General features: G+C 35.7%; 2 protein-coding genes across 2 annotated transcripts; one reads left to right on the top strand and one right to left on the bottom strand.

Moving 5' to 3' along the window:
- The first annotated feature begins 2,172 nt into the window (after window positions 1-2,172).
- On the top strand, window positions 2,173-2,766 carry LOC140831806 (monothiol glutaredoxin-S10). The gene has a single exon (XM_073195545.1). It carries the CDS (start codon window positions 2,272-2,274, stop codon window positions 2,578-2,580), a length of 309 nt encoding a protein of 102 aa, XP_073051646.1. The 5' UTR covers window positions 2,173-2,271; the 3' UTR covers window positions 2,581-2,766.
- A 9,624-nt stretch (window positions 2,767-12,390) lies between these two features.
- LOC140831472 (uncharacterized) lies at window positions 12,391-27,492 on the bottom strand. Its single transcript, XM_073195226.1, has 3 exons — window positions 27,398-27,492; window positions 13,369-14,936; window positions 12,391-12,737 (listed from the first exon to the last, which is right to left on the bottom strand). The coding sequence occupies exons 1-3, from the start codon at window positions 27,490-27,492 to the stop codon at window positions 12,391-12,393; spliced, it is 2,010 nt and encodes a 669-aa protein (XP_073051327.1).
- Window positions 27,493-27,851: the final 359 nt, after the last annotated feature.

Here is a 27,851-nt window from a genome sequence, read left to right as displayed (position 1 = left end):
ATATATATTATGAGACAAGAAACAAATGTTTTTTTAAAACAAAAAAAAATCCCCCCTATGTGGCTCATTGGCCCAAAAAAAATTCATGTTGATTTCATATTTTCTTTTCTTGCAAATATCTTACTATTTTAAATTCAAGTTTAAAATTCCAATGACAAGACAATTATAATTCCATCGTCTACTAAGATAAACAGAATCTGAATCTACAAATTATATACGAGTTAACATTGAAAATAATCCTTATAAAATGAACATATAGACATGCAAGCAATGGTGGACCCAAGAATTTATATTCATGTAGGCTAAGAAATTATTATTCTAAACTTTTATTTTATAAAAAAATCATTCTAAAAATTAAATATATCAACAAACAAGTATAGCATACCGTCATAGATAATAATGTTTCAATTAATATATATCTCTATGTTATATTTGAAATACGAAATATCATTATCATAATTTATAAAAATTAATGATTAAAACAGAAAATATATAAATTATTTCGATTCATTAGTTGAAAGTAATAGTCAAGTGAATGATAGACATAAATTGAATTTTAAATTTTTTATTTATTAAAATTATATCGTATTTGTCTTGTATTTATCGGTTGAGTCAAACCTGAATAAAAAATTATGGATGAACATATATTGAACTCAAATGCATTATTACCTACATTTTTGTGGGGAAAAAAATGTCAATTCGAATCTTCTTACGACAATGAAAAATTAAAGTTATCCAATAGACATGGGCCTAGCTATAACTAGTTCTTCCATTTACGAGTCCATTAAATATAAGAAAAGAATTCATGAAGTTTATAAGTGCAGAGTATCAAAATAGATATATATTTCACCTCCGAAGTCTGATAAAGAGACAAACTCATTTGTTATTTGTTAATTGTTGTATTTCTTAAACTTTCAAAGATGGTGTACGTAGAAGAAGTCTATCAGAATCAAATATTAGTACTTTTAAATGTTTAAATGAAATTTTATATTTCAGAATCAAGTTATTATACAATTTCAAAACAAAGTGATCTTGTTAAGTTGTTGCATAAAGCACAATTGATTATATAGGATGAAACACCAATGACCAAATACTTAACAATTGAACCCATCGATATATAGAAGGTTACAAAAAGTAACATAAATTGGAAAACTATTTAGTGAAAAGATTGTCGATATGCGAGTTTTACCAGTTTTTCAAAAAACAACAATTAAAGAAATAATTAATAGGATTTTAATAAAATCATATATATTTGTACTGATAGATGCATTATTTTATTTTTACCTAAAAACTTGGAAGTCAGTCTGAAAGAAGAAGCTTAGAAAAAACATACTTAATTCAAGAAAAATTTATATAAAAACTTTCATCTCATAGACCTACATGATGCATGCATTAATACTTTTTTAAAAACAACTGCTTTTTTTTTTAACAAAACAACTCCTCAATTTTGCATAAAGGGCCGGTTTTATTCTTTTTCGATATATATTTCACAGAATTTACAAACCCCATTTTATGATTTTGAGAGATTTTACATGATAAGTTGTTTTTTTTCCATATATTTTTTAATCTTTCGTATGATTTAGGAAATTATATATAATATATATCCTTATAAAAGTTGAGAAAAAAGCCAGTGCCTGGCCTTTGCTTGCCTGATCGGGATGATCCAAATGCAGCAAATGGAGATCAACTCGCCGCATCTCACCATCATCTGACTCAACTCAAATGCCCCACTTTGTTTTTCCTTGAAGATTAAACGGATTCTACCCTATCTTTGTCTTCCAATATAAAAAGTCAGACATGACGATTCCCTTATATATGCTCTAGATCACCATCGAAAACTCGACGTCGATCGATCGCATGCTTAACACGTATCATATCCATATCTGAAAAGATGAGCTACCGTACTATGTTACATCAAGAATTCAACATGATGTGAAGAATCTGCTTTTGGTAGTGCATGTCTGATAGATTATCATGAGTATGTTTCGAAGGTTTCCATGCAACGTAAATGAATTATGTGTTTTAAAATTATTTAACTATATGATGTGATTTAGTATCTCTATCAGCATCTATCCAAATATCTAAAAGAATCTGCATCTTTTTCATGATTTATCTGTTCCCTTTATAATCCATCACCACGTCATCATATTATATATTTCCCTCTATAAATATACGCACTTAACATGCTAAAAGTCACAAAGCAAACCAACTCCATATATATTTTTAAAAACAACAGCTTGAGAACCTTGTTTCTTCCTCTTTGATTCGTAGATGGATCGAATAGAAAAGCTAGCTTCGCAGAAAGCTGTGGTGATCTTCAGCAAGAGTACGTGTTGCATGTGCCATGCTATAAAGAGACTTTTCTATGACCAAGGGGTGAGCCCTACGATCCACGAGCTCGATGAGGATTCGAGAAGTAGGGAAATGGAATGGGCGTTGATGAAGCTCGGTTGCAGCCCCACGGTTCCGGCCGTGTTTATCGGAGGAAATTTCGTCGGCTCGGCGGACACAGTCATGACTTTTCAGCTCAACGGGAAGCTCAAGAAAATGCTGAAAGATGCTGGTGCAATTTGGCTTTAGAATTTTTATCCATGTCTGATTAATCACAATGTTTAGAAGTCGTTTTCGAGCTCGTTTTCGCCTTCGTTCTCGATTGTTTTTAGGATCGGATTTCTGTAAAGTTAAGATGAATGTCATGTGGGCTTACTCTTATGGGGCTTGAGTTTGATGATCAGTTTGTTTTATGAACTGAAATTTCCATTTTAATTCGGTTAATTGATTAAATTTCTCATTTAGCATGCGTAAGTATACATATATCATCCATTGGTTCTTGAGATAATTTAGTCATGGGCTCCCTGATTTCCGAATTATGATTAGGTTTCTATGAGATGATCTCACTAATTTTGTAAGATAGATATCTTATTGACTCGATTTAAGAAAAAATATTACTTTTGTTGTAAATGTGTGGCAGGTCGACCTATCTCTGTCTAACAAGAGTTTTTTTGCCAAATTATACATGCCAAAATGTGAAGATACTTATCCATCTAAAACAAAAGATAGTAAAAATAACATGCTCTGGAATCAATTTTGACATTCCATAATCGCACATGATTGAAAAAAAAAAAAAAAAACAAGTTTGCGACGGTCAAATATGTCGCTAAAACCGTCAATGATGCTTATGACCGTCGTTGACAATTAGCGACGGTTTTTGAAAAACCGACGATAGATTTAGCGATGGAATTGCACAAACAATATATATCCAATTTAATTTTTGTTATAATGTTTTTTGAGTATTTATCCAACAAAATAAATTAAATTAAAATTGTTCAAAAAAAAAGTATTAAACTAATATATATCCAATTGAATCGGATCAATATTTAAAAAAATAAAATTCGGCTGATACTTAAAGTACAATATACAACAAGTATCATCAACAGAAAATAAAAAAATTCTGCAAGTGTTTCGGTCTCGTCATCAGCGTAACCGTCATGGTCGTCGCCATCATCAACGTCGTCTCCATCATCATCGTCATCGTCATCATCTTGGCCCATGTCATTTGATGACTCGATATACTGCTGTGAATAACCGCGTCCATGTAAGGATCTATGCTCATGTGATGGTATGGTGACAAAGCTGCCGTTGTGTGATCCTCCTGCTATGAAATGGTCGCTGTGGGAGGAACTGCGTGGGTGGAAGACACTGTCATATGGCTACAAAGGTTGCTTGGACTCCTGGAACTCCAACGTTTGTACGTAAGACCGTGTATTTGCTTCCGCTAAATCCTCCCTCAACTTTTGTGTCTCCTGACTCATAGCTGTCATAGAACTCCCAGCGCTACTAGAACCTCCACGTTGACATGGAACCATCTCCAAGGGATAAATCTTGGAACCCATGGATCCACAATACATCTGCCCTTTTTCCGGCCCACATGTCACCAACTTGAACGTTGTGTTGATCTTACGTATACTAGGAGCTTCCGAAATAGCCCCATCCGCATACCGCATCAACGACTCAGATATATATGTCTCCATAGCTAAATGCGATGAAGAATATAATTTATATTACTCATTTGAATTATATTTAGTTTAAGAATTATTACATAAAATTACTTCAATAAATTTAGAAAATGAAACTTACATTCACACGTCGTGATCGCCTGTCATCGAACGTCCCATCTGCATGCCTATGTGTGTGGATGTACAACTCCCATGATGTAGGGTCTTTCCCATGCTGATGACACTGCATTCAAAATTGAATAACAATAACAATAATAATATTACTTACTGTAATAAGTATAATTATTCGACATACATACGATATATAATGTTGATAATAAACAAGTTAGTTACCAGAGTATCTCCATGTTAAGCATATGACCTTGATCCTGCAATATGCTTGGTTGTGTCAGTCCCTGAGCCTACATGCTTATTATTTCTATCGTCCTTGTTCTTTGAAGCTCGCCTTCCAATCTTCACTTTCCCAAACAACATTCCAACACGCCTATTGTTCCCCACTCACTGACTGAGAATACTGGCTAGAATTTCTCCATGAGTGTATGGTGTGGTGGTAAAGATTACTACACTACCTAAACCATAGATTTCTGATCGCCTCGTCATCTGCTTCGGTCCACTTATACTTTTTCTGCAAAATTTGAAGCTTTAATTGAAATTAACAAAACTAAAAAATTAAAAAATAACAAAGTAAAGTTTCAATATTATAGTACTTACGACGAACTCTTCCAAGTACCACTGTCTCTGTTCAGGTGTGACATACTTCCACGAATAGCCACTAAGGCATGTCTTTATTCGAATCTAGAAGTAATTGATCCCGAGAGCTTTGAATTATGCGGCTTAACTATGTTATAAATAATTGAATTAAATCTTATAATAAAGTAACAAACTACATTATTATGTACAAATATAATACTGTTTATTTTAATAAATTATTTAACATAATAAAACAACTTACATATCATCATATACTGATAAAGCTAAACGGTTATCCATAGGTGAGCTGCCCGGCTGCTGTGGAGCCATACGTACCATATACCTTTAAATGAAAAGTAAGCAAACTACATACAAAAAATTGTGGTATTTCCATGAAACGTCCTCTACTAAAATTTTTTAATAAATATTATTTCAAAAATATAATTAAAATCACTTAACATTTTCATAAATCAAAATAATTTAACATTTAAAATATCAAGTGCATAAGAAAAATCCTTAAATCGTCAATTAAGAAAATCCAAACCCAACTTTTAACATGATCATCTTACTTCAAAATAAAGTGTAAAAATTTCTAATAAATCATTATCAAAAATCTTTTAAATATTTTAACTATCAATCTAATGCGGAAAAATAAAGGCCCTCAGGAGTTTACTGCCGGACTCGATCCACTCAAGCATCAGCGCCTCCCTCAATAACATCATTACCCTGCAGAATTCAAACCTAGTGAATCTAACGACTCATCATGTTCTAACATGAATACCAAATAATACATATACAAGAACATGCATTGAAAATCATAATTTTATTTAAAATAAATTTGTAAGCATAAATAAATCGTAATTCGTAAAATCGTAAAGTTTTCAATCATTTATCATTTTTTGTGAAATTTGGTCTTTGAAAGTGACTAGCCTTTTATCCTCTGGTCGACTGATCACTCTTAGCTCACATTGCGCATGGGGACGGGCACTAGGCACCGAATTAAAATGGAAATACAATCGTTGGGCTCCTTTTGGGACCTTGTCCCATAAACGGGCTCCGTCTGATCCTTCTGCCTCACGATATTTCCAAAAATCATATATCATATCATTTATGTCACAGTCAATTCACATCCTTCAAAATATTTTTCTTTTTCTTTTTAATCATGAACTATCGTATCATTTCCACATTTGAAAAATAGCATTTTAACAATAAAAATTTTACAGCTTTACCATAAATCATAAAATCTCATATTTTCATCATAAACCTTATAAAATATCATTTAACAAGCGTTATGATTCTTCGGGACACTGCCAGAACTTCCGTACTACCCAGGACGCCAAATGACCATTTTACCAATGAACTCAAAACTTCCCCATTTTGGCTTTTTCTTATTTTTATGGACTCGAGCCTATCCCAAATCATCCTATAAGCTTAAAATTGACTTTTAATATTTTTCTTAGACATAAACCCGAAGATTTCGATTTAATAACTTAATGACTAACCAATGCAGCATTTTTAACTCGAATCAATTCAAAACTTAATATTTTCTCCCAAACTTTAAACATAGAATTTTCAAACCTAACTACCCTCATGAGCCACAAACCACACCCCGTGAACCATGGTTCGAGTCACTTTCCTTGCCTAGGTTATAACCGAACCCTAGATCCTTCCTAGTGCATGTTTTCCCCAAACCCGAGCCACCCTGAGCCATCATGGACCAGACCATTACTAGACCATTCTGGACCCTACCTGAACCCTCCTGGACCAGCGCACCAGACCCTAGCCCAGCCATCACCAAATTCGAGCCCTATCTCATAATTTGATCCCCACGCCCTATTCCTCCGAACCACAGATGAACCACCTTGGACCTCACCATGACCAAACCATCCTGGAATCTGCATGAACCCTCTTGGACCAGCGCACCAGCACCTAGCCCATGCAACAGTCCAGGGGCGAGACTCCTAGCCACCCCTTTGCATCCTTGCGCAATGAGTAGCTCTTGTCTCTAGACATCGACTCCATGTATACCTAACCATCCATGGACCACCCTCTAGACCCTGCTCGAACTCCATAGATCAGCCGCGTGCCCCTTGCTGCATGCACAAGCCATACGTGAGCCCTAACTCCCCTTAGGGTTTGCGCCCACCTCCTGACCTTCAAGCCAAGAGTCCAGCACCCCGTGGACTCCTCCTAGCCTCTCACCCAGCCATGTTCAGGCCCTGAAACAAGCCCTAGGTGTTGACATCCCCTTGCCGAGCCCTCATATGCCACCACTCCATGAAGCCTTAGGTGCACACGCCTCCTCCCATGTGTGCCCCTTCTAACCATAATCCAGCCCTTGTATTACCCCTTATACGACACTTTCCATAGCCCTTAACGTCTTATATTGGCAGTGTGTCCCTTAGAATTCGTAATATGTTCATATACGCATAAAAATCTTCAAAACTTTGAAAATAATCGTCAAAACGATAAGCACCTTGAACTCCAATATTTTTCATGCAAAATACATTAAACATGCATAATATGGATTGAATTATGCGTCAAAAGAATTTAGAAGCATGCCTTTGTGTTTTAAAATGCTCGAATATACGATTGTTGGCGTGGGACGCAAAGAAGATCGAACATGCGACGAAGAATCCTTGTTTTCTTCCTAAATTTTTTGAAAACATGTGTGGAGTGTGCGTGTGTTTCGACTGGTATGGGTGTCAAAAGACCCTAGGAATCTTTTTTATATATTTTGATTTGCATGTTAAAAGGCTTGGATTTTGGGCTTTCATTTTAGGAGCAATTAGGCATACTCATCCTAGGTATTTAAGCATTTAAGATCAATTAAGTAAAAAAAATAGAAAATTTTAATCATTTACATGCATGTGATTTACGTGTACTGATTTTTGGGCGTTACAAATCTCTCCCCCACCCCTTTAAATAAAATTTCGTCCTCGAAATTTGCCTAGTATTGATTATTGAGAAGCTTTGGCTCCCCCATGACCTTCATGCTTAATCCACTTGGCTTAAATTTTGTACTCTATCACGCTTTTGATGCGTACTCTGATAAGACATCTTATAAATTTATATATTTATGCCAAATTTCTTGACCTCAAGGAACTCAAATATTTCATTAACTCTACATCCCTTATCAAATACAAATCCTAAGTTACCTTAAGTTATTTTATCTTCCCAAAGAGTAATTAATTGGCAGACATTACCCTAGGTCATCCTTATCGTATGATTTAATTCCTCCAAATTATAATCCTATTGCCAAATCTAATTTCGATCCATAGTCATCTTACAGTATCCAAGATTATAAAACACCTTAATGACTGGTACTTACAAAAACCATATTCCCATATATGACAAAAAAGATTGTCCTTAACACCGTCATCAATATATATTTGTTTTCTTAAATCCCAAGCATCCAAGTACTTAAACAATTCAAGCATATCGAGTCACCACTTCACATTATGATTCAATTCTAAATCCCACCATAACATCGAACACTTTATATGTAACCTCGAAACTCAAGCTCATGTCAAACTACCTTTATACTCACCAAAAATCTTAACACTCTAGGGGAGAAAACTTTTATCCACCTTACAATAAAATTTCCTCTTAGTATCATATGAATGCATAACTTATTATGATAATACTTTCTCGATGCTTATCTATGTTTGGTGACTTATTTCACGTGAGGTAGTTATGTAATCATTATCCCAAAAGGTCGAGTAATTTCTTTGTCCCAGAATTGTCATTCCTTAACTTACTGTAGTCAGGTAATTCAAGGTCCTACATGTCCCAATTTAAGCCTTTAGCATTCTTGAAATCCACACTTAATATTCACAAGGTTAATCATTGACCCAAGAATAATCTTTCTTATATTGGAACTCGAAAATTGACCCATGGAGCTTCAGTTCCATCTATTCTCATAAATCTCATTGTTCGTAGAACCTAGTATCCATAAAATCATAAATTATTTACCTAATAAAACTTACTACATAATCCCAATACATATTTCCAATTGGTCCCAAAATAAACAACTCCTAGTAACAACTATACTCTTTATCACCAATTATAACTTAGGTTCCCAATTTCATAATCTCAAAAGATTTACCTATTTTCTGACACTAGGAGTTGTTTCTTAATAACTATAAGCATTTTCCGACATGAATCCAACCTTACAAGGTTAGTGACAAAGTTCAAAACAGAGGTTTCTGGACCTTAGAAATCATATTAATCGCATTGTCAACCCAAAAATAAAATTATTTCTTTTAACTTATTTCTCCAAATTTCGCAATTACCTCGTATAGTCCCCAAATAATATTTTTCTCAAATCTTACAAACTGAAGCTTACAAAAATTATACGAACTCCGATATTCTTAGCTTGTATTTCTCGACTCCTTCATAACATTACTTCAATAGTTTTGCCTAATATCCCAACATACACGAATTCAGTTTGTTGATTTTCTCCCACCTTCATTTGTCCCCTCACTTATCTTACTTAAATTGTGGAATCTACAATACAAAACTCTCAAACTTTCTGATACCATAGCAGTCATTGAACTCAAAGGTATTTGTATCTTACGATAAAACAAAATATAATAATATAGTCAATTAAATCTTATTTCCAATATTTATATCCTTTTGTTCTTCACGTCGTAAACTTATAACACATATAATATAATCATAATTTTCTATATTACGCTATTGTAAGGAATTGTTGTAAAGGAAATAAATATAAAACATTATAATGTGTGTATCAGAAGTTAGTGTTGTGTCCGGTGTTGTCAACACTGTACGCAACACGGCAGCGGAAGTTAAGTATTTAACACACAAATATAACTTTAATAAATTAACACCAGATTTAAATTATGCACAAGTACGAATACTTGTGCGATGCCTCATGGCAAAAAATTCACTAGAAAAATTATGTAAATCGTTTACACCAAAACAATACTAGTGAGAAAACAAAATCAAATTCCTTGACACTCCAAGGATTAAAAATGCATCAAAACAAACCACATAAAAACTAGATGCATTAAATAAAAGAGTGTGTTGCTTAAACCAAACGAAACCACTCTTCGATCAACACTCTGCGTCAATGTTGTTCTTGAGTGTTGGCAACACCAATCGGCAACACTGTATATGCGAATCAATCACACAAAATCTTCAACACGAAAATCTTCAATATCTGAACTCTGTGTGTGTTCAGAGAAATCCAGCAGCTCTCCTACGCTGTAAAGTGATCAACCGATCACACAAAAAACTGTATAACAAATAAATGTTGGACTCTTCTGATTTTTCTATGTGAAAAGCACACTGTCCAACACACTGAAAAGCCTCTCTCACCAAAAGCCTCTTCTCACTCTAAAGCCTTTTTTATCTCTCTCTAAAAGCACTCTCTAAAACCCCACTGTACGGCTGCAAGACTTCTCATATTTAAATAGATGGCTTGACCTAAAAGTTATTCAATAGAAGAGTCCTACAAAATATGGAAAACATATTTTCATTAGGGATAACACTCTTTTAAACATGGATAGAATATCTTGGAGATATAAATCATATTAAAAACAAATCATATAATATCTAGATATAAATCAATCAAGTTATTATCATCTAGAATTAAATCAAGCAAGATCTCATAATCTACAAATAAGTAAACCAAGATATTATCATTTAAATTAAATCAAGCAATATTTGATAATCTAGAAAGGCAAAATCATAAATTGATAATATCAATTTAGCAAAATAATAAAGGAATAAAATATTCCTTTCAATCTCCCCCTTTTTGCCTTTCTGGACAAAACATCCAAAAATGATAATCTTGGTTAGCATCGCAGTCAGTTAAGCTCCCCCTGCATTGGAGTGTGTCTCCCCCTGAGTCAAAGTTCATCTCCCCCTGAATTAAACATGTTAGAACACTGGTGTTGTTGACAGTGTTGTCAACACCATCATTAGAACACCTGAAAACATAAGAAGTCATACGAATGAGAAATTCATTAATCATGTAAAGCAACCTAAAAAGAGCATTAAAGACAGAGTATAAGTATTCATTCAAGCTCAGCAACTCCAGATACTCAGCATCATTCTTTTGCATTTTTGGTTCTCATACTCCCCCTTTTTGGCCAGAAAGTAAGCCAAGTTCCAAAATCAGACTATAACAAAACATATATGCTCTTACTCTAACAAAAACAATACACCGATTCAATCCTTCAGCTCCAAAAAAAAAACCGCATGGTAAATGTAATATTTCCGAAATTTACCCAAAACACTCATAACGATTCTATCCCAAAATCAAACAGTAAAATTGATTCAAACTCGTGTTACGACGATTTCAAAAAAAAATCCAGTAAGACCCACGTCGATTATAACTCACTGACACAAGTATACACATAAATTCAAAATCTAGATAATCAAGGTTTTTATCAACTGTCATAGGTCAACACTGATATGTCACTGCACATGATGAATTCACGAAACAAAAGTCAATATGCATGTCCTAAATATGCCTCAAATATGATGAATTATCAAAATGTCAGGCAATGTATAAATTGTGCTATGACAGAACTTGGTGTTGGCAACACCTTCTGGCAACACCACCGAGTTTTATTCAAACTTCCACAAATTTTTTCTTTGATTCAGAAATGGTAGCTCCCACACTAGAAGAACGGTCTTCAATGGACTCCCCTAGGTAGCTTTTTCCATTACTATTTTTACTTAGAAGTGGTAGCTCCCACACTAGAAGAACGGTCTTCAATGGACTCCTCTAGGTAGCTTTTTCCATTTTCTTCTAATTTTTTTTATTTACCTCTTTTCTGTTTTTCTCCTTTTGCTCACATTTTCCAAGTCATCTTTTCACTTTAGACAAGATCACGATTTTCATGACTGTCCTCAACTACTCAATGCCTTGGATTTGAGCAAAATCTATTTCTCAACATACGATTGGAAGTATGAACACTCAGGGGTATCCTTTCAGAAATTTGCCTCCACTGTTCAGTCATTGCACAAATAAATAGGATGATTATGAATATGCAGTATGCCTAATATCCTAGTAATGGTCATGCAAAAACGAATGTTGTCTCTGGTGTTGGCAACACCACAGACAACACTGAACAAATGTTTTTAAAAGTACACACATGCTGAGAGATTTCTGAAGATTGGAGAATCTCTCAAAATCCAAAGGTTTCGTGAATATATCAGCCAGTTGATTCTCAGTCCTAACAAATTTCAGTCGAATTATGCCTTTTTTCAACCAAATCTCGAATAAAGTGACGTCTTATGTCTATGTGTTTTGTTCGAGAGTGTTGAACAGGATTCTTAGAAATGTCTATAACACTTGAGTTGTCACAATATACCATCATGCAATTGCTTAACTTGCAATCCAAGAAAGAAAGTTAGTTTTCCTACCATGCTCATTTCGAATTGTGATGACATGCAATCCACAGAGTTATTCACAAGCATTTGAGATGAAGCACTGAAAATAATATCATCTACATACACTTGATAGATCAAAATATCACATTTCAGTTTTTGAATGAAAAGAGTTTTGTCAATCTCACCTCGTTTGAAGCTCAAGTTTATCAGACTGTCAGCTAACCTACCGTACCATGCCCGTGGAGCCTGTTTCAGTCCATACAAGGCCTTCTTCAATTTGTAGACATGATCCACGTGGTGAGGATCTTCAAATCCCTTAGGTTGACTGGGAAAACGTGGAGCTCATGCAGATTAAACCAATCATTTTGCGGTAGTCCACCTTTTCTTTGTTTCTTGTTTGCACACCATCATGTAATTCACCAATGATTTGTGATGATGGATGATTCTTCTGAATCTTGCTGGGAATTTCTCTTTCACAATTAATCACCACATCATCATTATCATTGTTGTCATTATCCACAGTTTCTGTTCGGTTCAGAGGCAGTGTTGTGCTTGGTGTTGCCTCACTGGTCTCAACACCGGACTCAACACTGTTTCTGGTCAGTGCCTCACTTATATCCAGCCATTCTTCTACATCAGCCTCCGGTGTTTTAACTGTTAGATCTGCAAGATCATCAAACACAACAGTTAATTGATTCCATTGTAGTCTTAGTTCTCAGATTAAATACACGATAAGCACGGCCATTAGTAGAGTATCCAAGAAAGAGACATTTAACACTTTTTGAATCAAATTTAGCTAGATGATCTCTATCATTCAACACATAACCTACACATCCAAAAATATGAAAATATTTAAGGTTTGGTTTTCTTCCCATGATAATCTCATATGAGGTCATTGTAGAACCATTCCTTAAATAAACACGGTTGGAAATGTGACATGCCGTATTTAAAGCTTCGGCCCAAAAACATTTTGACACATTCTTAGAACTAAGCATGACCCGAGCCATTTCTAGGAGGGTTCGATTTTTCCTTTCAGCTATGCCGATTTTTTGAGGGGTCTTCGGAGATGAATATTCATGACTGATACCTTTCTTATGACATAAAGAAACAAAATGAGAATTTTCGAACTCCTCACCATGATCGGTTCTTATTTTAACCACCCTCATATCAAACAGATTTGTTATCCTAGCATGCAACTTCTTAAAAGCATCAAATGTATCAGATTTTTCTCTAAGAAAACTTACCCAAGTAAAATGCGAAAAATCATCAACACAAACAAACGAATATTTCTTACCACCCAAGCTCTCAACATCCATTGGACCCAGTATATCCATATGCAAAAGTTCAAGGCACTGTGTTGTCCCAAAGTGTTGCAACACAGGGTGCGCAACACGGGTTTGTTTACTTTTCTGGCATGGACCACAGACATACACAACACCTAAATTTAAATTGGGCATACCTCTCACAGCATCAAACTTACGCAGATTCTTCAAGGTATTGATACTCACGTGTCTCAGTTTTTGATGCCATATGTCTAAATCACTCACCTTGGCACTTCGGCAACCATCACCTTCTCCCAATTGATAACAATTGTCAGCTGAACGAGTACCTGACATTACACAAACATTGGCATCATTAAAAACTTCACAATTATTTTTATTGAACTTAACATGTAAATCATCATCACAAAGTTGACTTATGCTTATTAAGTTTGAGTTAAGTCCTTCAACATGTAGAACATTATGAAGTTCAGGAAGCCCATCAACATTCAGGGTTCCTTTGCCTACAATTCTTCCTTTGGAACCACCACCATAAGTTACACACCCACTTTTTACTTCAACATAATCCGTGAGGCGTTCTTTAGATCCTGTCATGTGGTGTAAGCACCCACTGTCAAAGTACCATGCACCTGCAATGTTAGTTTTTAAAGAAGTATAAATGATATTGCATCGAATAACAGTTTTAGGTACCCAAACTTTCCTTGTGGAAGATTTCTTGACTGCGGTGTTGCGCCTGGTGTTGGACAACACTGTGGGCAACACCCGATTTAATTTCCAATTCAGGTAGTCGTCTCTTAGTTTGTAGCAGAAAGGTCTGATGTGCCCAGGCTTATAGCAGTAGTGGCAGATAAAATGTCGCTTTCTTTGCTTTGGTTTGGAAGTTGACACTGGTTTCTTGATTTGTGATATCTTCACTGGAGGATCAACTTTCAAATGAGAAGAGGAAGCTCTGTTTTGTTTCAGCATTTGTTCCGAGGCTTGCTTTGAGATTGACAGAGTCTTCATGGGAGGTTTCACTGTTAAGGGGACAGAGCAGTCTTCGCTTGCCTTTACAAACATGGTTGATTTTGATTTAGAATTGGAAGTTTCACCATGTTCATATGTGCTTTCAACATATCCAAGATCAGTTATGTTGTCCTTTCCCATAGTTAGCATTGAGTCAAGTTTTGACGAACTTGAGTTGAATTTTGCAAGAGTCTTTGAGGCCTTCTCAAGCTCCTCCTTGACTTTGCACAATTCAAGATCCTTCTTGCTAAGCACAACTTCAAGTCGAGACACAGATTCTTTCAGATCAGTATTCTCCTTGGTGAGGATCAAATTTATTTTATTTCTTTTTATCCAATCTTCATATAGCTCCTCATACATAGCCTGCACACATTCAAATGTGAGTTCATCAGAATCAGTATCCTGGATTTCATGATTACCTATGTCATTGTGAGATTTAGCATTGAGACACAAAGATTTTGAAGTGGTGTTGCGGCCTGGTGTTGCAACACCGTGCGGGTTGACTTGCAGCCAGCATTTTTCCTTCAAAACAGCAGTGTTTGTAGACATAACGTCCATTGAGATTCTGTAAAATTTCCTGCAAACAAAAACAAAAATAAACCAGAATCAATCACTTAGTGTATCAAGCGTTGGCTCTGATACCACTTGTAAGGAATTGTTGTACAGGAAATAAATATAAAACATTATAATGTGTGTATCAGAAGTTAGTGTTGTGTCCGGTGTTGTCAACACTGTACGCAATACGGCAGCGGAAGTTAAGTATTTAACACACAAATATAACTTTAATAAAATAACACTAGATTTAAATTATGCACAAATACGAATACTTGTGCGATGCCTCATGGCAAAAAATTCACTAGAAAAATTATGTAAATCGTTTACACCAAACAATACTAGTGAGAAAACAAAACCAAATTCCTTGACACTCCAAGGATTAAAAATGCATCAAAACAAACCACATAAAAACTAGATGCATTAATAAAAAAGTTTGTTGCTTAAACCAAACGAAACCACTCTTCGATCAACACTCTGCGTCAATGTTGTTCTTGAGTGTTGGCAACACCAATCGGCAACACTGTATATGCGAATCAATCACACAAAATCTTCAACACGAAAATCTTCAATATCTGAACTCTGTGTGTGTTCAGAGAAATCCAGCAGCTCTCCTACGCTGTAAAGTGATCAACCGATCACACAAAAAACTGTATAACAAATAAATGTTGGACTCTTCTGATTTTTCTACTGTGAAAAGCACACTGTCCAACACACTGAAATGCCTCTCTCACCAAAAGCCTCTTCTCACTCTAAAGCCTTTTTTATCTCTCTCTAAAAGCACTCTCTAAAACCCCACTGTACGGCTGCAAGACTTCTCATATTTAAATAGATGGCTTGACCTAAAAGTTATTCAATAGAAGAGTCCTACAAAATATGGAAAACATATTTTCATTAGGGATAACACTCTTTTAAACATGGATAGAATATCTTGGAGATATAAATCATATTAAAAACAAATCATATAATATCTAGATATAAATCAATCAAGTTATTATCATCTAGAATTAAATCAAGCAAGATCTCATAATCTACAAATAAGTAAACCAAGATATTATCATTTAAATTAAATCAAGCAATATTTGATAATCTAGAAAGGCAAAATCATAAATTGATAATATCAATTTAGCAAAATAATAAAGGAATAAAATATTCCTTTCAGCTATGATACACAAAGATTATTAATTCGACGAATCTTACATTCTCATCAAAATTGCTAATACTCATATTTCTTATTCCTCCTAGGACATCCTCATGCTTAAATATCTGTCTAATTTCCTCAATCGCAATTTCTTATGTAACCCTTATTTTGTATTTTACTTGCTGACTACATTCAAATAGACCCTTTTATTTTTCAGTAAATTGCAACCTAAATCCCAAAGTTCTCGGATTATTCGATTAAGCCTAACTTATCGCATTCTTAGCTCCTCGAAATATTAATTTAATGCAAAACAGCTCATATAGATTTTGAAAGTTGCTAAATGACCCCACAGTTCTCCTAAAATTAGCAATCAAGACCCAAAAATAATCGTATGCTCCAATTTAGCACCAAAATTTTCGCATTTTAGCCCTCCAAGTTTTCAGATTCATACACTGAGCCCTCTAGATTTTCGAGTTATAGCAAAATTACCCTCAACATTTCCAAAAACTTGCAATTAATTCTCTCAAATTATTCTAATCCCGTCCCTAAGATCTTGATTCCTAAAAATTCAACTCATAATATCAAGTCCGGAATCTACTTCCTACACAATGTAGAATTCAAAACAAGCAGTCCCAAATCCCCAAGTTCAATTCGCCATAACTTAATCTTAGGTAGTGCAAAATTCGAGATACACAAAAACCAAATTCTCCTCACGTCTCGATGGCATAACGATACACACCTTCCAATCCATGTGACAAAAATTCATTTAATTTAGAAAAATTCTAAACCTTCAAATCTCTTTAGCATAAAAGCATTTAAAATTCCAGTATATAAAATTTTAAAGCAGTAAAAAGTCAGAGATGTGAGGTGTGACTTCTTGAGCTTCTCGGAGTGGCAGTAACACAACCCTTTAGGGAAAAACCTTCCCGATGATACCAACTGAAACGCCCTCTATTAAATTTTTTTTAATAAACATTATTTCGAAAATTAATAAATAAAATGTAACGTCCATAAAATTTGAAGGTCCACGTGAACCACATGCATGCAAGTTACCAAATTCCTTATGTATTTTATTAAATTTTGTAAATGCATGTTTATTATATAAATATGTGTTTTAATTCACGTGTTATTAAAGTTTCATGCATTAGGATTATAACTTGCATTTCCCGTTCGAACGAGTAACAGAGACAAGGAATAATCAGGAAAAATATTTTTATAATTTTAATTATTTAAAATGAGGTGTGATTTAGGGAGGATTTCGAAATTTGGTCCTTGGTGGGTATTTTTACTCGTCGGGTCATATTTTTAATCGATACGCAAAATTTAGCTAGACGAGAGACTTTTTGAGGGTTCGGGCCATATTCTCTAAAACGTAGCTAAACGAAACATTTTTCGAAGTGTTATTGGGTTTGATGGATTTTTTTTAATTCTTAATGGGATCAAAAACCTGTTAACCATTTTAATTTTAATTAAGGGCCCATTAGTGCATTATATTTTTATTTAATTACATCATTAAGCAGACCCTAAACCTAAACTAAACCTTGCAGCCACCCCTCCCCTCCATCAGCAGCCATGTCGAAGCAAAAACCCGTAGTAACTCACAAAATCCTCCATAGCTTTCAAGAAAATTCTTCCCCGCCTCTCCGCTGCAAGTTCTACGCGCATACCTTCGAGGTTTTGGGAACAAAACGTTAAGGCATGCCTTGTATCATTCTTTTTCTCATCATCCATGCTATGTATGCTGATATATATGAGTTTTCATAAGGAACTCTTCGATTTAACTTGTTGCATCATTTTTACAAAGGTTTGACACGAAATATGCATTCTCTTGTTTCATACTCTCGTTTTTGTGATTCTTTTGCAAGGGGCTGCCGTATAAGGTTGCTACGGAGCTTATAATGTTGAGAAGGAATAGGTTTGAGTGCTGGAGTCGAAGCTTGATTGGTTTAGGTGAGGGCCGATTGGTTGGGGTGGAAATACCTAGCGGCTAGGTGACTAGATCGAGAGGTTGTGGCCAGACACTGGTGGGTCTGAGCCATGGCCTAGGATGGCTCGAACATGGTTGGAATTAGGGAAGAGGCCGATTGAGTGAATGGTTCTAGGGTTTTTGTCGGTTGGTGAATTGTTGGTGGCTAGCAGTCGTTTGCGTCTTGCAGCATGCATGGGGCTGTGAACTTGGGTTAGGTCGGTCTAGGAGGGTCTTAAGATGGGATAGGAAGGGTTGGTCCAAGGCTGATTCGAGCTGGTAGGGCCTAGGGTCGAAGGTTTTCAAGTAGTTTGTAACACGCTGGAAATTTCCAGCAACCTTTTGGCGTGGTTCGTAGGTCATAAATGGTTTAGAACGAGTGGTTTAGAGGCTGTTCATGTAGGTTCGAGTCATGGTTCGAGTTGGGAAAAATTCGGTTGAGTTTCGGATTGATTCGAGTTAAAACCGGGACCTCGGTTCAAGTTTTAAAACAAATCATTTTAACTTTTGAAACGATTCATTTCGAAACGAGCTCGATTTTACGTCTTAGAAATGATTATTTATAGGAGTTTGGTAGGTTTCGGATCAAAATTTTGAAGTCAGGAGTAAAATGGCCGTCAATTAGGGTTTCCAGGGGAAAAATTCTCATTTTTCCCCCGGCTCGCGTTAGCAGTTCTGGCAATGCCCTAAAAACATTTGGAGATGTTTTAAATGTTTATTTTATCACGTTTATGACTTTTTATAAAAAATACGTTGCATACTTGATTTTAAGGAAAATTACGTATAAGCATGATTTTGAAAAGTGATGAATATGAAGACATGTTTTGAAGGAAGAAAGTTGGTTGTGACTAACATGTATATGTATACGATGATATGTAAGGCCAAGGCTCAGTGGATAGGTAATACTGTCGTTGATGTCCCCGTCGCCGGGTACCATGGTTATATGTAGATGGATCCATCGAATAGAGCTGAAACGAAAGTCACAAATAACGAACTGAATTCAATCAAGAAAATGTATATGTATATGATGATTATGATGAGATATGTTTTGACACGTTATGCTTATATACGGTATGTTTGCGTTTACGTTTTAAGATCATGAAATGTATGTTGATTACAGTACTTTTCATTGTTGCATGTTATATATATGTAATCGTTGTAACGTTACAGGTGTGTTCAGTCTTTAGTCTCACTAGATATGAATGATGCAGGTGAGCATATTGATCAGGAGATTGGAGGTGCCGAAGACTGAGTAGGCAGAGTTTGGATGTGCATACGCGAACCCGTGGACCTTATTTTCCGCACATCATTTTTATGAGATAGGAGTGAATTGGATATTTTAATACGCTTTCATTTTATATGATGATGGTTGTTAAGATTTTTTCATGCTTAACTTTTGAATTATTTTGCTCAACAGTCTGGGGTTTGACGTTCGTCATATTTTTAACTGCAGTGTTTTTACTGATAGTTGATTACTTTTATTTTTAAAATATAAAATTTTCAACTTTTTTCGCATGCATGCTTAAATATTTATATTTCGAAAATGAGTTTAAAAAAATCTAGTAGTATTTTAAGTAGTAGACGTTTTAGTTGGTATCAGAGCCGACCTCTCCTAGTACAGAGTGGTTCGGGGACAAACCAAGCGTAAGCGCTGGTGGGAATGTGAGGCCCGAGGCCGAAGAGGGCGGGGGGTGATCGCCGGTGCCATGAGGTTGCAAAAACAATGAGTGGCTCCTGGCAGGCTTCTAGGCAAAGGGAACATGAATTAACCGGTCTTACACCGGAAGGAGAGAAATTCCAAAATTGTTCAGGTGTGAGACTGTGCAGTTGAGGAGGGCTTAAAAGATTTGATTTGTACTACTAATATCAAGAGGTGCATCTTATTTTCGATAGCTCATCACATAAGAACTCCGAGGTTAAACGTGTTTGACTTGAGGCAATTCTGGGATGGGTGACCTCTTGGGAAGTTTCCTAGGGTGCGTGTGAGTGAGGACATAAGCACGTTGGAAAGACTCGTCTTAGTACAGTGAGGACAGTCGTCAAATTTGGGGCGTTACAGTTGGTATTAGAGCAAGAGTCTTGTATAGGGTTGTGCCACCGCCAGCTTCTGCAGCTCAATCTTCAAGTCTCAAGTATGTAAGGTTGTATGATTTTAAATGTTTTAAATGATTTAATGCTATCACCTGAATGTTTACATGTTTTCAGCGATTTTCAGTAACATGTCTAGCTGTTTTTACGATTTGAAGAGTATATGTTTTGAAAACTAGATTGGATTGCATGTTGCTTACTTTTGGAATTCGAATATTGGGCATTAGAAGAGGTTGAAAATGATTTGACTATATTTTTGGTAAATTACGTTCTGGTTATGGGTCATAAGTTAATCTCGAAGATTAGGAATGCTTTTGGGTCATGTAGATTTTTTGAAGAAAATACTGATGATTCGTGGTTACTAGTTGAGATAAATTTTGAGGATTTCATATAAGGAATAATGATTCAAAGACTACGACGATCTTTAGAACTAGGAAATTGTATAATTTGGGATTTTAGGGAATTGATGGAAACATAAGATTGGTTATAAGAATTGATCGTGGATTAATAAGCTTAAGATAACTTAACTTTATGTTACGGAAAACCTATAAAATGGTATTGGGAACGTCAAAAACTTATGGGTAATTGTGGAATTTTTGAAATTTAGGGCCAATTGGATAATTTTTGATGAAATTTGGAATTTATTTTGCAATTGTTAAGAAATTTGAGAACTAGTTTAGCAATAAGTGAGAATGGAATAGTTTAAGTGATATGAATTTTCGATGATTTAGGCTTCAAGAGATATTTAGAATCTTGAGATAACTGGGTTATAATGTTGTAAGGATTGGTAATCAAGGATATTGTAGGATGAATCAATATTGGGCTGGAAAATTTAAAGCGTTAGTGAAATAATACTGTGGCAAATTAAGAATTTAGAATGATAATAATTTGAGGTAAATATGATCAATTAGTAAAGTTATAAGATTAAACATTAAGTTAACCTATTTTTGGTAACTTAAGGTTTGTTGTAGCATAAATTTTAATCATGATTTTAAGAGTTGAAATTATACCTTTGCTAGGGTTACATTTTTCTAGAAAGTTCGGCATAAATGAGGGTTAGGTTATTTGATAGAAGCAAGTAAAAAGTGAGTTAGACACCTTGTCTTGAGGAACTTTTAGAAAGTTATTAAGAAACTTGTGAATAAGTGAATATGTGTGTTGGAATTATGTTATCTAATACTATTTGGGTTGCGTAAGCTTGAATTTCAAGTTTATGAGATATGTATTCATATGAAAATTTTGGGCGAAATAAAAACCAAAAGGAATTAGTTGTGTTCAACATAGGTTACCAATGAACGAATATTAATATTTTTATCGATTAAAAAATCCAAAATCTTGATAGAGGGATTTTAGAATTATACGAATTTTAAGTGAAATTGAATTATTAGATTTAGTCTAATGCTAACATGGGATAACATAAAGTTTTATACGCTAGTATTAATTAAGGAAACATAAGAATGTGACTTTTGTTGCAATGAGGAAGGTCCAAAGGTCTTAGGCCTAAACTATATTGTAATTGGGAAGGAAATAGTTTAAGCATGTAATTGAGGCTAAAAGGGCTTTATTATATAAGTAGAAGATCAATATTATATATTTGGGTTTTATGGATTAACGTTACTCAAGGTTTAAAATTTGCAACAATTTAATATTTGTGATGTACTTGTAAATATTTAAGTTATGTAAATTTGGTGTCATAATATAAAGATTTGATTTAAGGATCTTAGGCTAATATTATTACGGGGTTGAGATAAGGATTCAATTTTAAGAGTATTACCGTGGATAGAAGTCGGTCAGTAAATTTTGGTGCTAAAGTTTCTCAAGTCGAACTGCATAAATGATAATGTTGGGGATCGATAAGGAGTTTTGAGGGGGGGTGAATAAATTCTTTCCTTTGTTGGACGATTTTGCAAAGGGTGCTAGAATCCTGTTAGAGATTATATTGGTCTTGTTCGAATGCAAATCCAGTAGATCACAATAATAAGTGCGGAAACGATACAATGGAGTACGATGAGAAATAATAAAAAAGTAGGCAGTTGAACAATGGTTGTTTCTGGAAGTTCGAAGATAAAATCTTCTACGTCTCTCATTCTTTTGTTTCCAGAAAGTATTACTAAAAAACTTTGGATATTATAGTACAACACTTGTACACACCTACTTCAGTAGGGCTTACCCTCAGCCTACTGAAACTCTTAGTTACACAACTCGGTAAGACGTATACAACAAAGTTTTGGAAAAGGCTCTTTTCCGGATTACAAACTCTTCTCAATAATATAGTAAAGTGTTTAGCTTGAAGAGATTTATGAAACAGCAGCAGCAAAAAATGATCTCAGAAGATCGGATATAGATTATAAAGCGTGTGCTGCTTTTCTGTATGTTAAGCTTGAAGATAAGTAGTTGATGATAGCTCAAAACTCACGTTGGAATAATCTTTGCGTTGATAATGATAATAATGTTGTTTTCTATAAAGGATTGACCTCTATATTTATAGAAAACTTTGAGTACAACGTCTATAATCAAAAACAGCTTCTGATGCTCCTGAGTAGAGTCAGCTTTAATACCTAAAAAAAGGTCCTGCAGAAAGCTTCAGAGTAAGCAGTCTTGTTTAATACCAAAATCGGTAAGGAGCGTTAAATGTCTTTGTACACATTAATGGTGCAATTAATGCTAGTACTAGGTAAAGTAACGGTAACATTTAAGATTGTAACGATCATGTAAAGACGTCAAGTTACTACTGCTTAAGCTAAGTTCTGCTTTTAAAGCTAAGTGTTGATTCTTATTTTCTAAGCCGTTTAAGTACTGGAAGAGTACTGCTTTTGTTAATGCGATACGAGAGCATCTGCTTTTATATTGTCTTCTGATTATAGCTATCGCGACCTACTAGTTTTGACTCTCATCACCACAATTAAATTAACTCTAACAGATAATGTAATAGGTGGATGAACATTTTGGATATTGTATAACCAAAGTAAAGCGCGATAAGTTTTGACATCCATTTCTAATATGAGGATTTGAGACAACGGTCAAATTCGAGGTCATAGTAAAATATAACTAAGTCGTCATATGCCGTTTTTAGTTGTGATTTCGCAAATGATAATTTTGGTAGGAAATTTAATTAGGATTGAGGAGACATAAGGACATCTTAACACTTATTTTAATGAAATTTGGAACAGTGGAAGAGTGGATTATTGGGATACTAGAATTAAGAGTCTAAATTTTTTATTATCGAGGATAAGTGAATTTCGAGGACGAAATTCAATTTAAGGGGGATAGGTTGTAACGTCCTGAAAATTTTAAGGTCCATGTGAACCACATGCATGCAAGTTACCAAATTCCTTATGTGTTTTATTAAATTGTTTTAATGAATTAAATACATGTTTATTGCATTAAAATATGTGTTTTAATTCATGGGTTATTAAAGTTTCATGCATTAGGATTTAAAGTTGTATTTCGCGTTCGAACGAGTAACGGAGACCGGAGATAATCAGGAAAAATATTTTTATTAAATAATTAATTTTAATTATTTAAAATGAGGTGTAGTTTAGGGAGGATTTCAAAATTTCGGCATTGGTGGGTATTTTTACTCGCCGGGTCATATTTTTAATCGTACGCAAAATTTAGCGAGACATGAGACTTTTCGAGGGTTCGGGCAATATTTTCTAAACGTATGTGAATGAAATATTTTTCGGGAGTGTTATTGGGTTTGATGGGTTTGTTTAATGGGTTTGATGGGTTTGTTTTTGTAATGCCCGAGAATTTTATCTGGTTAATCCGAGATTGTTGATTATTAATTGATATGATTATGAAGGACCATTCCGAAGCAAGATTTGAGTTGGCATTTGATATCATATGTGCGAGGACAGAAGGTCTCGCGCATATGCGCCACACGAGCTGCGCATATGCGCGAGATGGGCAGAGAACCTCGCGCATATGCGCGAAGAGAGTGCGCGCATATGCGCGAGCAGGTGCACTTGATAATGCCGAGTCCAGAGAATGTCGTGCACGTGCGCGGAGGTGGTGCGCGCATATGCACGAGCTGCCGAGAAGACAAGTGCCGAGACAGAAAGTCTCGCGCTTATGCGTAGAGGAGGGTCGCGCATATGCGCGAGACGTGCTGCTCAAAGAAATGAGCCACGTTTTCTTGCCATGCATTTGTATATATAACAAAGTCCTTAGCATTCAGAACAGCAGAAATAGAAAATCGAGATAGCTCCAGGGAAGTTGAAGTTCTTCAAATACTAAATTTGATTTGCGAAAGATTCGCCCGTCCGATTTTGAATCCGAGTTCAGTACCGTGCTCCTCTTGTTACAGGCTTCACACTACGTAAGTTTTCTTATGTTTTGATATATTTTGAAAATATGATATTGATGGAATCAGATATGATTAATATATGGTGTTCTTGATATATTAGACATCGTATAATCAAAACCGGATTGAAGAACAGTTACCGTATGAAATTTTTATGATTATCAGATTTGTTTTGATTGAGATTATATAGATTTGGTATCAGATTATGTTTGTCGATTGATTATAAGTTATTGGGATTGGTATATACTGATTTTGTATTACGATATTTCAAGATTGCAATGTTATCCGTCGAAACAGAATTAGATTGAGTTCTGATTATATCTGGTATTGGCTGGGGTATATGTTGATATTGTATTCTTCGAATATGTTATACCAGATTGGTATTGAAGATTTCAAAGACAGAACAAAGCCGAAACCCGACGAAAGAAAGGTATTAATCAAAACAGGGACTGAGACAGATTTGTCAGATTTGATTGCTAACCCTTTTGATAATCAGATATGCCTCCTCGAAGAATCCCAGAACATGGTAGTATCTCAACTAATCTGATGGATGTGACAGAGATGCCTATAGAACCACAGGAACAACAACAACCTCTAGTTCGGTTCCATTAACCCCCTCCTAGATTTGATAGTGACAGTAGTAGCAGTGGGAAGAAAGATAATCTGAAAATCCGAAAGAAACAGTTTAAGAGGTCTGGAAGTAGTTCATCTAGTTCCAGTGGCTCACGACAGACTAGTCAGACCCAGAGTTATATAAGAGTTTATTGCGGAACTTGTGGAGGAAGACATCCTACAGAATTTTGCCGAGGTGTGTTTGGTAGTTGCAACATCGGCCGACAGCCAGGACATTTTGCTAGAGTTTGTCCACAGAGAAGTTCCCAAAGATCTCAGGGAGCCGAATCATCTGGATCAGTGGCACAGCCTGATAGACGATCATCTGCTGTTCACTCATTCCAGCCCACACCTACTCAGTCACAGCCGAGGCCAGGAGGAAGCCAGACAGTTAGCCAGCCTGCGAGAGAGCATGCTAGAGTATTTTCTTTGACTGAAGAACAGGTTCCAGAAGCATCGGATGATGTTTTTGTAGGTAACTGTTCTCTTTGTGGTTACCCTGCTTACATATTGATTGATACGGGTGCATCTCATACATTTATTTCTGAGCGATTTGCTTTGATGAATGAATTGCCTGTTGAGTCATTATCTGCTGTATTATATGTTTATTCTCCTTTGGGAAATGTTTGATATCAGTGAATTCTGTTAAACATTGTATGCTACAGTATGACGGGCATGAGATTGAGTTAGATTGTATTGTACTTGGGCTGTCTGATTTTGACTGTATTATCGGTATTGATATGCTGACCAAGTACAGAGCTACCGTTGATTGGTTCCATAAGATTGTGAGATTCATGACCTGATATGGCTGACGAATAGAAATTTTACGATAAGGATATAGATCCAGAATTCCTTTGATATCTACGTTATCTATGACTCGATTATTATAGAAAGGAGCAGAGAGATTCCTTGTGTATTCAGTAGATGTACTGAAATCGAGCCCATCATTGGCAGATTTTCCAGTGGTATGCGAGTTTGCTTATGTCTTCCCAGATGAGATTTCGGGTTTGCCTCCAGTCAGAGAGATAGACTTCATCATTGAACTGATACCAGGTACAGTTCCTATTTCTCGAGCTCCGTACAGAATGACACCGATAGAATTGAGAGAGATGAACGATCAGTTAGAAGATTTACTGGACAAGGGGTACATCAGACCGAGTGTTTCTCCTTGGGGTGCTCCAGTACTATTTTTGAGAAAGAAGGACGGTTCAATGAGACTTTGCATTGACTACCGGCAACTGAATAAGGATACGGTAAAGAACAAATATCCCTTGCCTCATATAGATGATTTATTTGATCAGTTGCAGGGTTCTTCTATTTATTCCAAGATCGATCTGAGATCTGGATATCAACAGCTGAGATTCAGCGATTTTAATATTTCGAAGACTAGCTTTCAGAACCAGATACGGCCATTATTAGTTTATAGTCATGCCGTTCGGTTTAACAAATGCTCCAGCTGTATTTATGGGTTTGATGAACCGCATATTTCAGAGATACCTTGATGATTTTGTGATTGTATTTATCGATGATATTCTGATATATTCAAAGAGTATGACTGATCATGCTGAGCATTTAAGGATTGTGTTGAGAACTCTTAGGGCTGAGAAATTATATGCCAAGCTTTCGAAATGTGAGTTTCGGCTGAGACATGTTGTATTTCTGGGTCACATTATATCCGGAGATGGTATTTCTGTCGATCCCATCAAGGTTGAGGCCGTGATTAGTTGGCCGACCGACATCTGGGACAGGATCAGGGTCAAGAAGAGGATGAGAGATCAATATTAGCGTGGAGATTCGGAGCCAGAAGTAGAATAGGTTTCAGCACTTGATGTATAGTAGTTGAACCCTAGTTTGACTGTAATGTAATTGTACAAGACTTGTACTTTTATGTTGATGTTTATATCAGATTGATTTTATTATGTTCCGCACTTGTATTTTAAAAAAAAAAAATTAGAACCAGTTTATTTAATTGATCTAATTATTCGCAAAGATGATTAAGAAATGAATTAGCGTCCGGGTCCCCACAGTTTTAATTCTTGATGGGCTCAAAACCTTTTTAATTTTAATTAAGGGTCATTAGTGCATTATATTTTGATTTAATTACATCATTAAGAAAACCTTAAAACTAAACCTAGCAGCCGCCCCTCCCCTCTATCAGCAGCCATGTCAAAGCAAAAACGATCAGCAAGTCACGAAATCCTCCATAGCTTTCAAGAAAATTCTTCCCTGTCTCTCCTATGCAAGTCCTACGCTCATACCTTCAAGTTTTTTAAAACAAAAACGTTAAGCCTTGCTTTGGATCATTTATTTTCTCATCATCCATGCTATGTATGCTGACATATATGTATTTGCATGAGGAACTCTTCTATTTACCTTATGGCATCGTTTTTGCAAAGGTTTGACACGAAATATGCATTCTCTTGTTTCGTACTCACATTTTTGTGATTCTTGTGCAAGGGGGCTGCCATCTTGGGTTGCTAGGGAGCTGATAATGTCGAGAAAGAAGAAATTTGAGTGCTGGAGTAGAAGCTTGGTTGGTTTATGTTAGGGCCAATCGGTTTGGGTGGAAAAACCTAGCTTCTAGGCGACTAGATCGAGAGGTTGTGGAGCCCCGGCTGTGCAAGGGTCGTCCCTAGTCCTAGACCAGACCCTGGTGGGTCTGATCCGTGGCCTAGGATGGCTCAAACATGGCTGGAGTTAGGGAAGAGGCCGATTGAGTGAATGTTGTTATGTTCTCGGTTGGTGCATTGTTGGCGGCTAGCGGTCGTTTGCATCTTGCAGCATGCATGGGGCTGTGAGCTTGGGTTAGGTTGTTCCAGGAGGGTCC

Source organism: Primulina eburnea, chromosome 5 (genome assembly GCF_022965805.1).
Source record: "Primulina eburnea isolate SZY01 chromosome 5, ASM2296580v1, whole genome shotgun sequence".
Lineage (NCBI taxonomy): Eukaryota > Viridiplantae > Streptophyta > Magnoliopsida > Lamiales > Gesneriaceae > Primulina > Primulina eburnea.
Note: the sequence above shows the minus strand (reverse complement) of the source record. Positions and strands in the feature narration are given on the sequence as shown.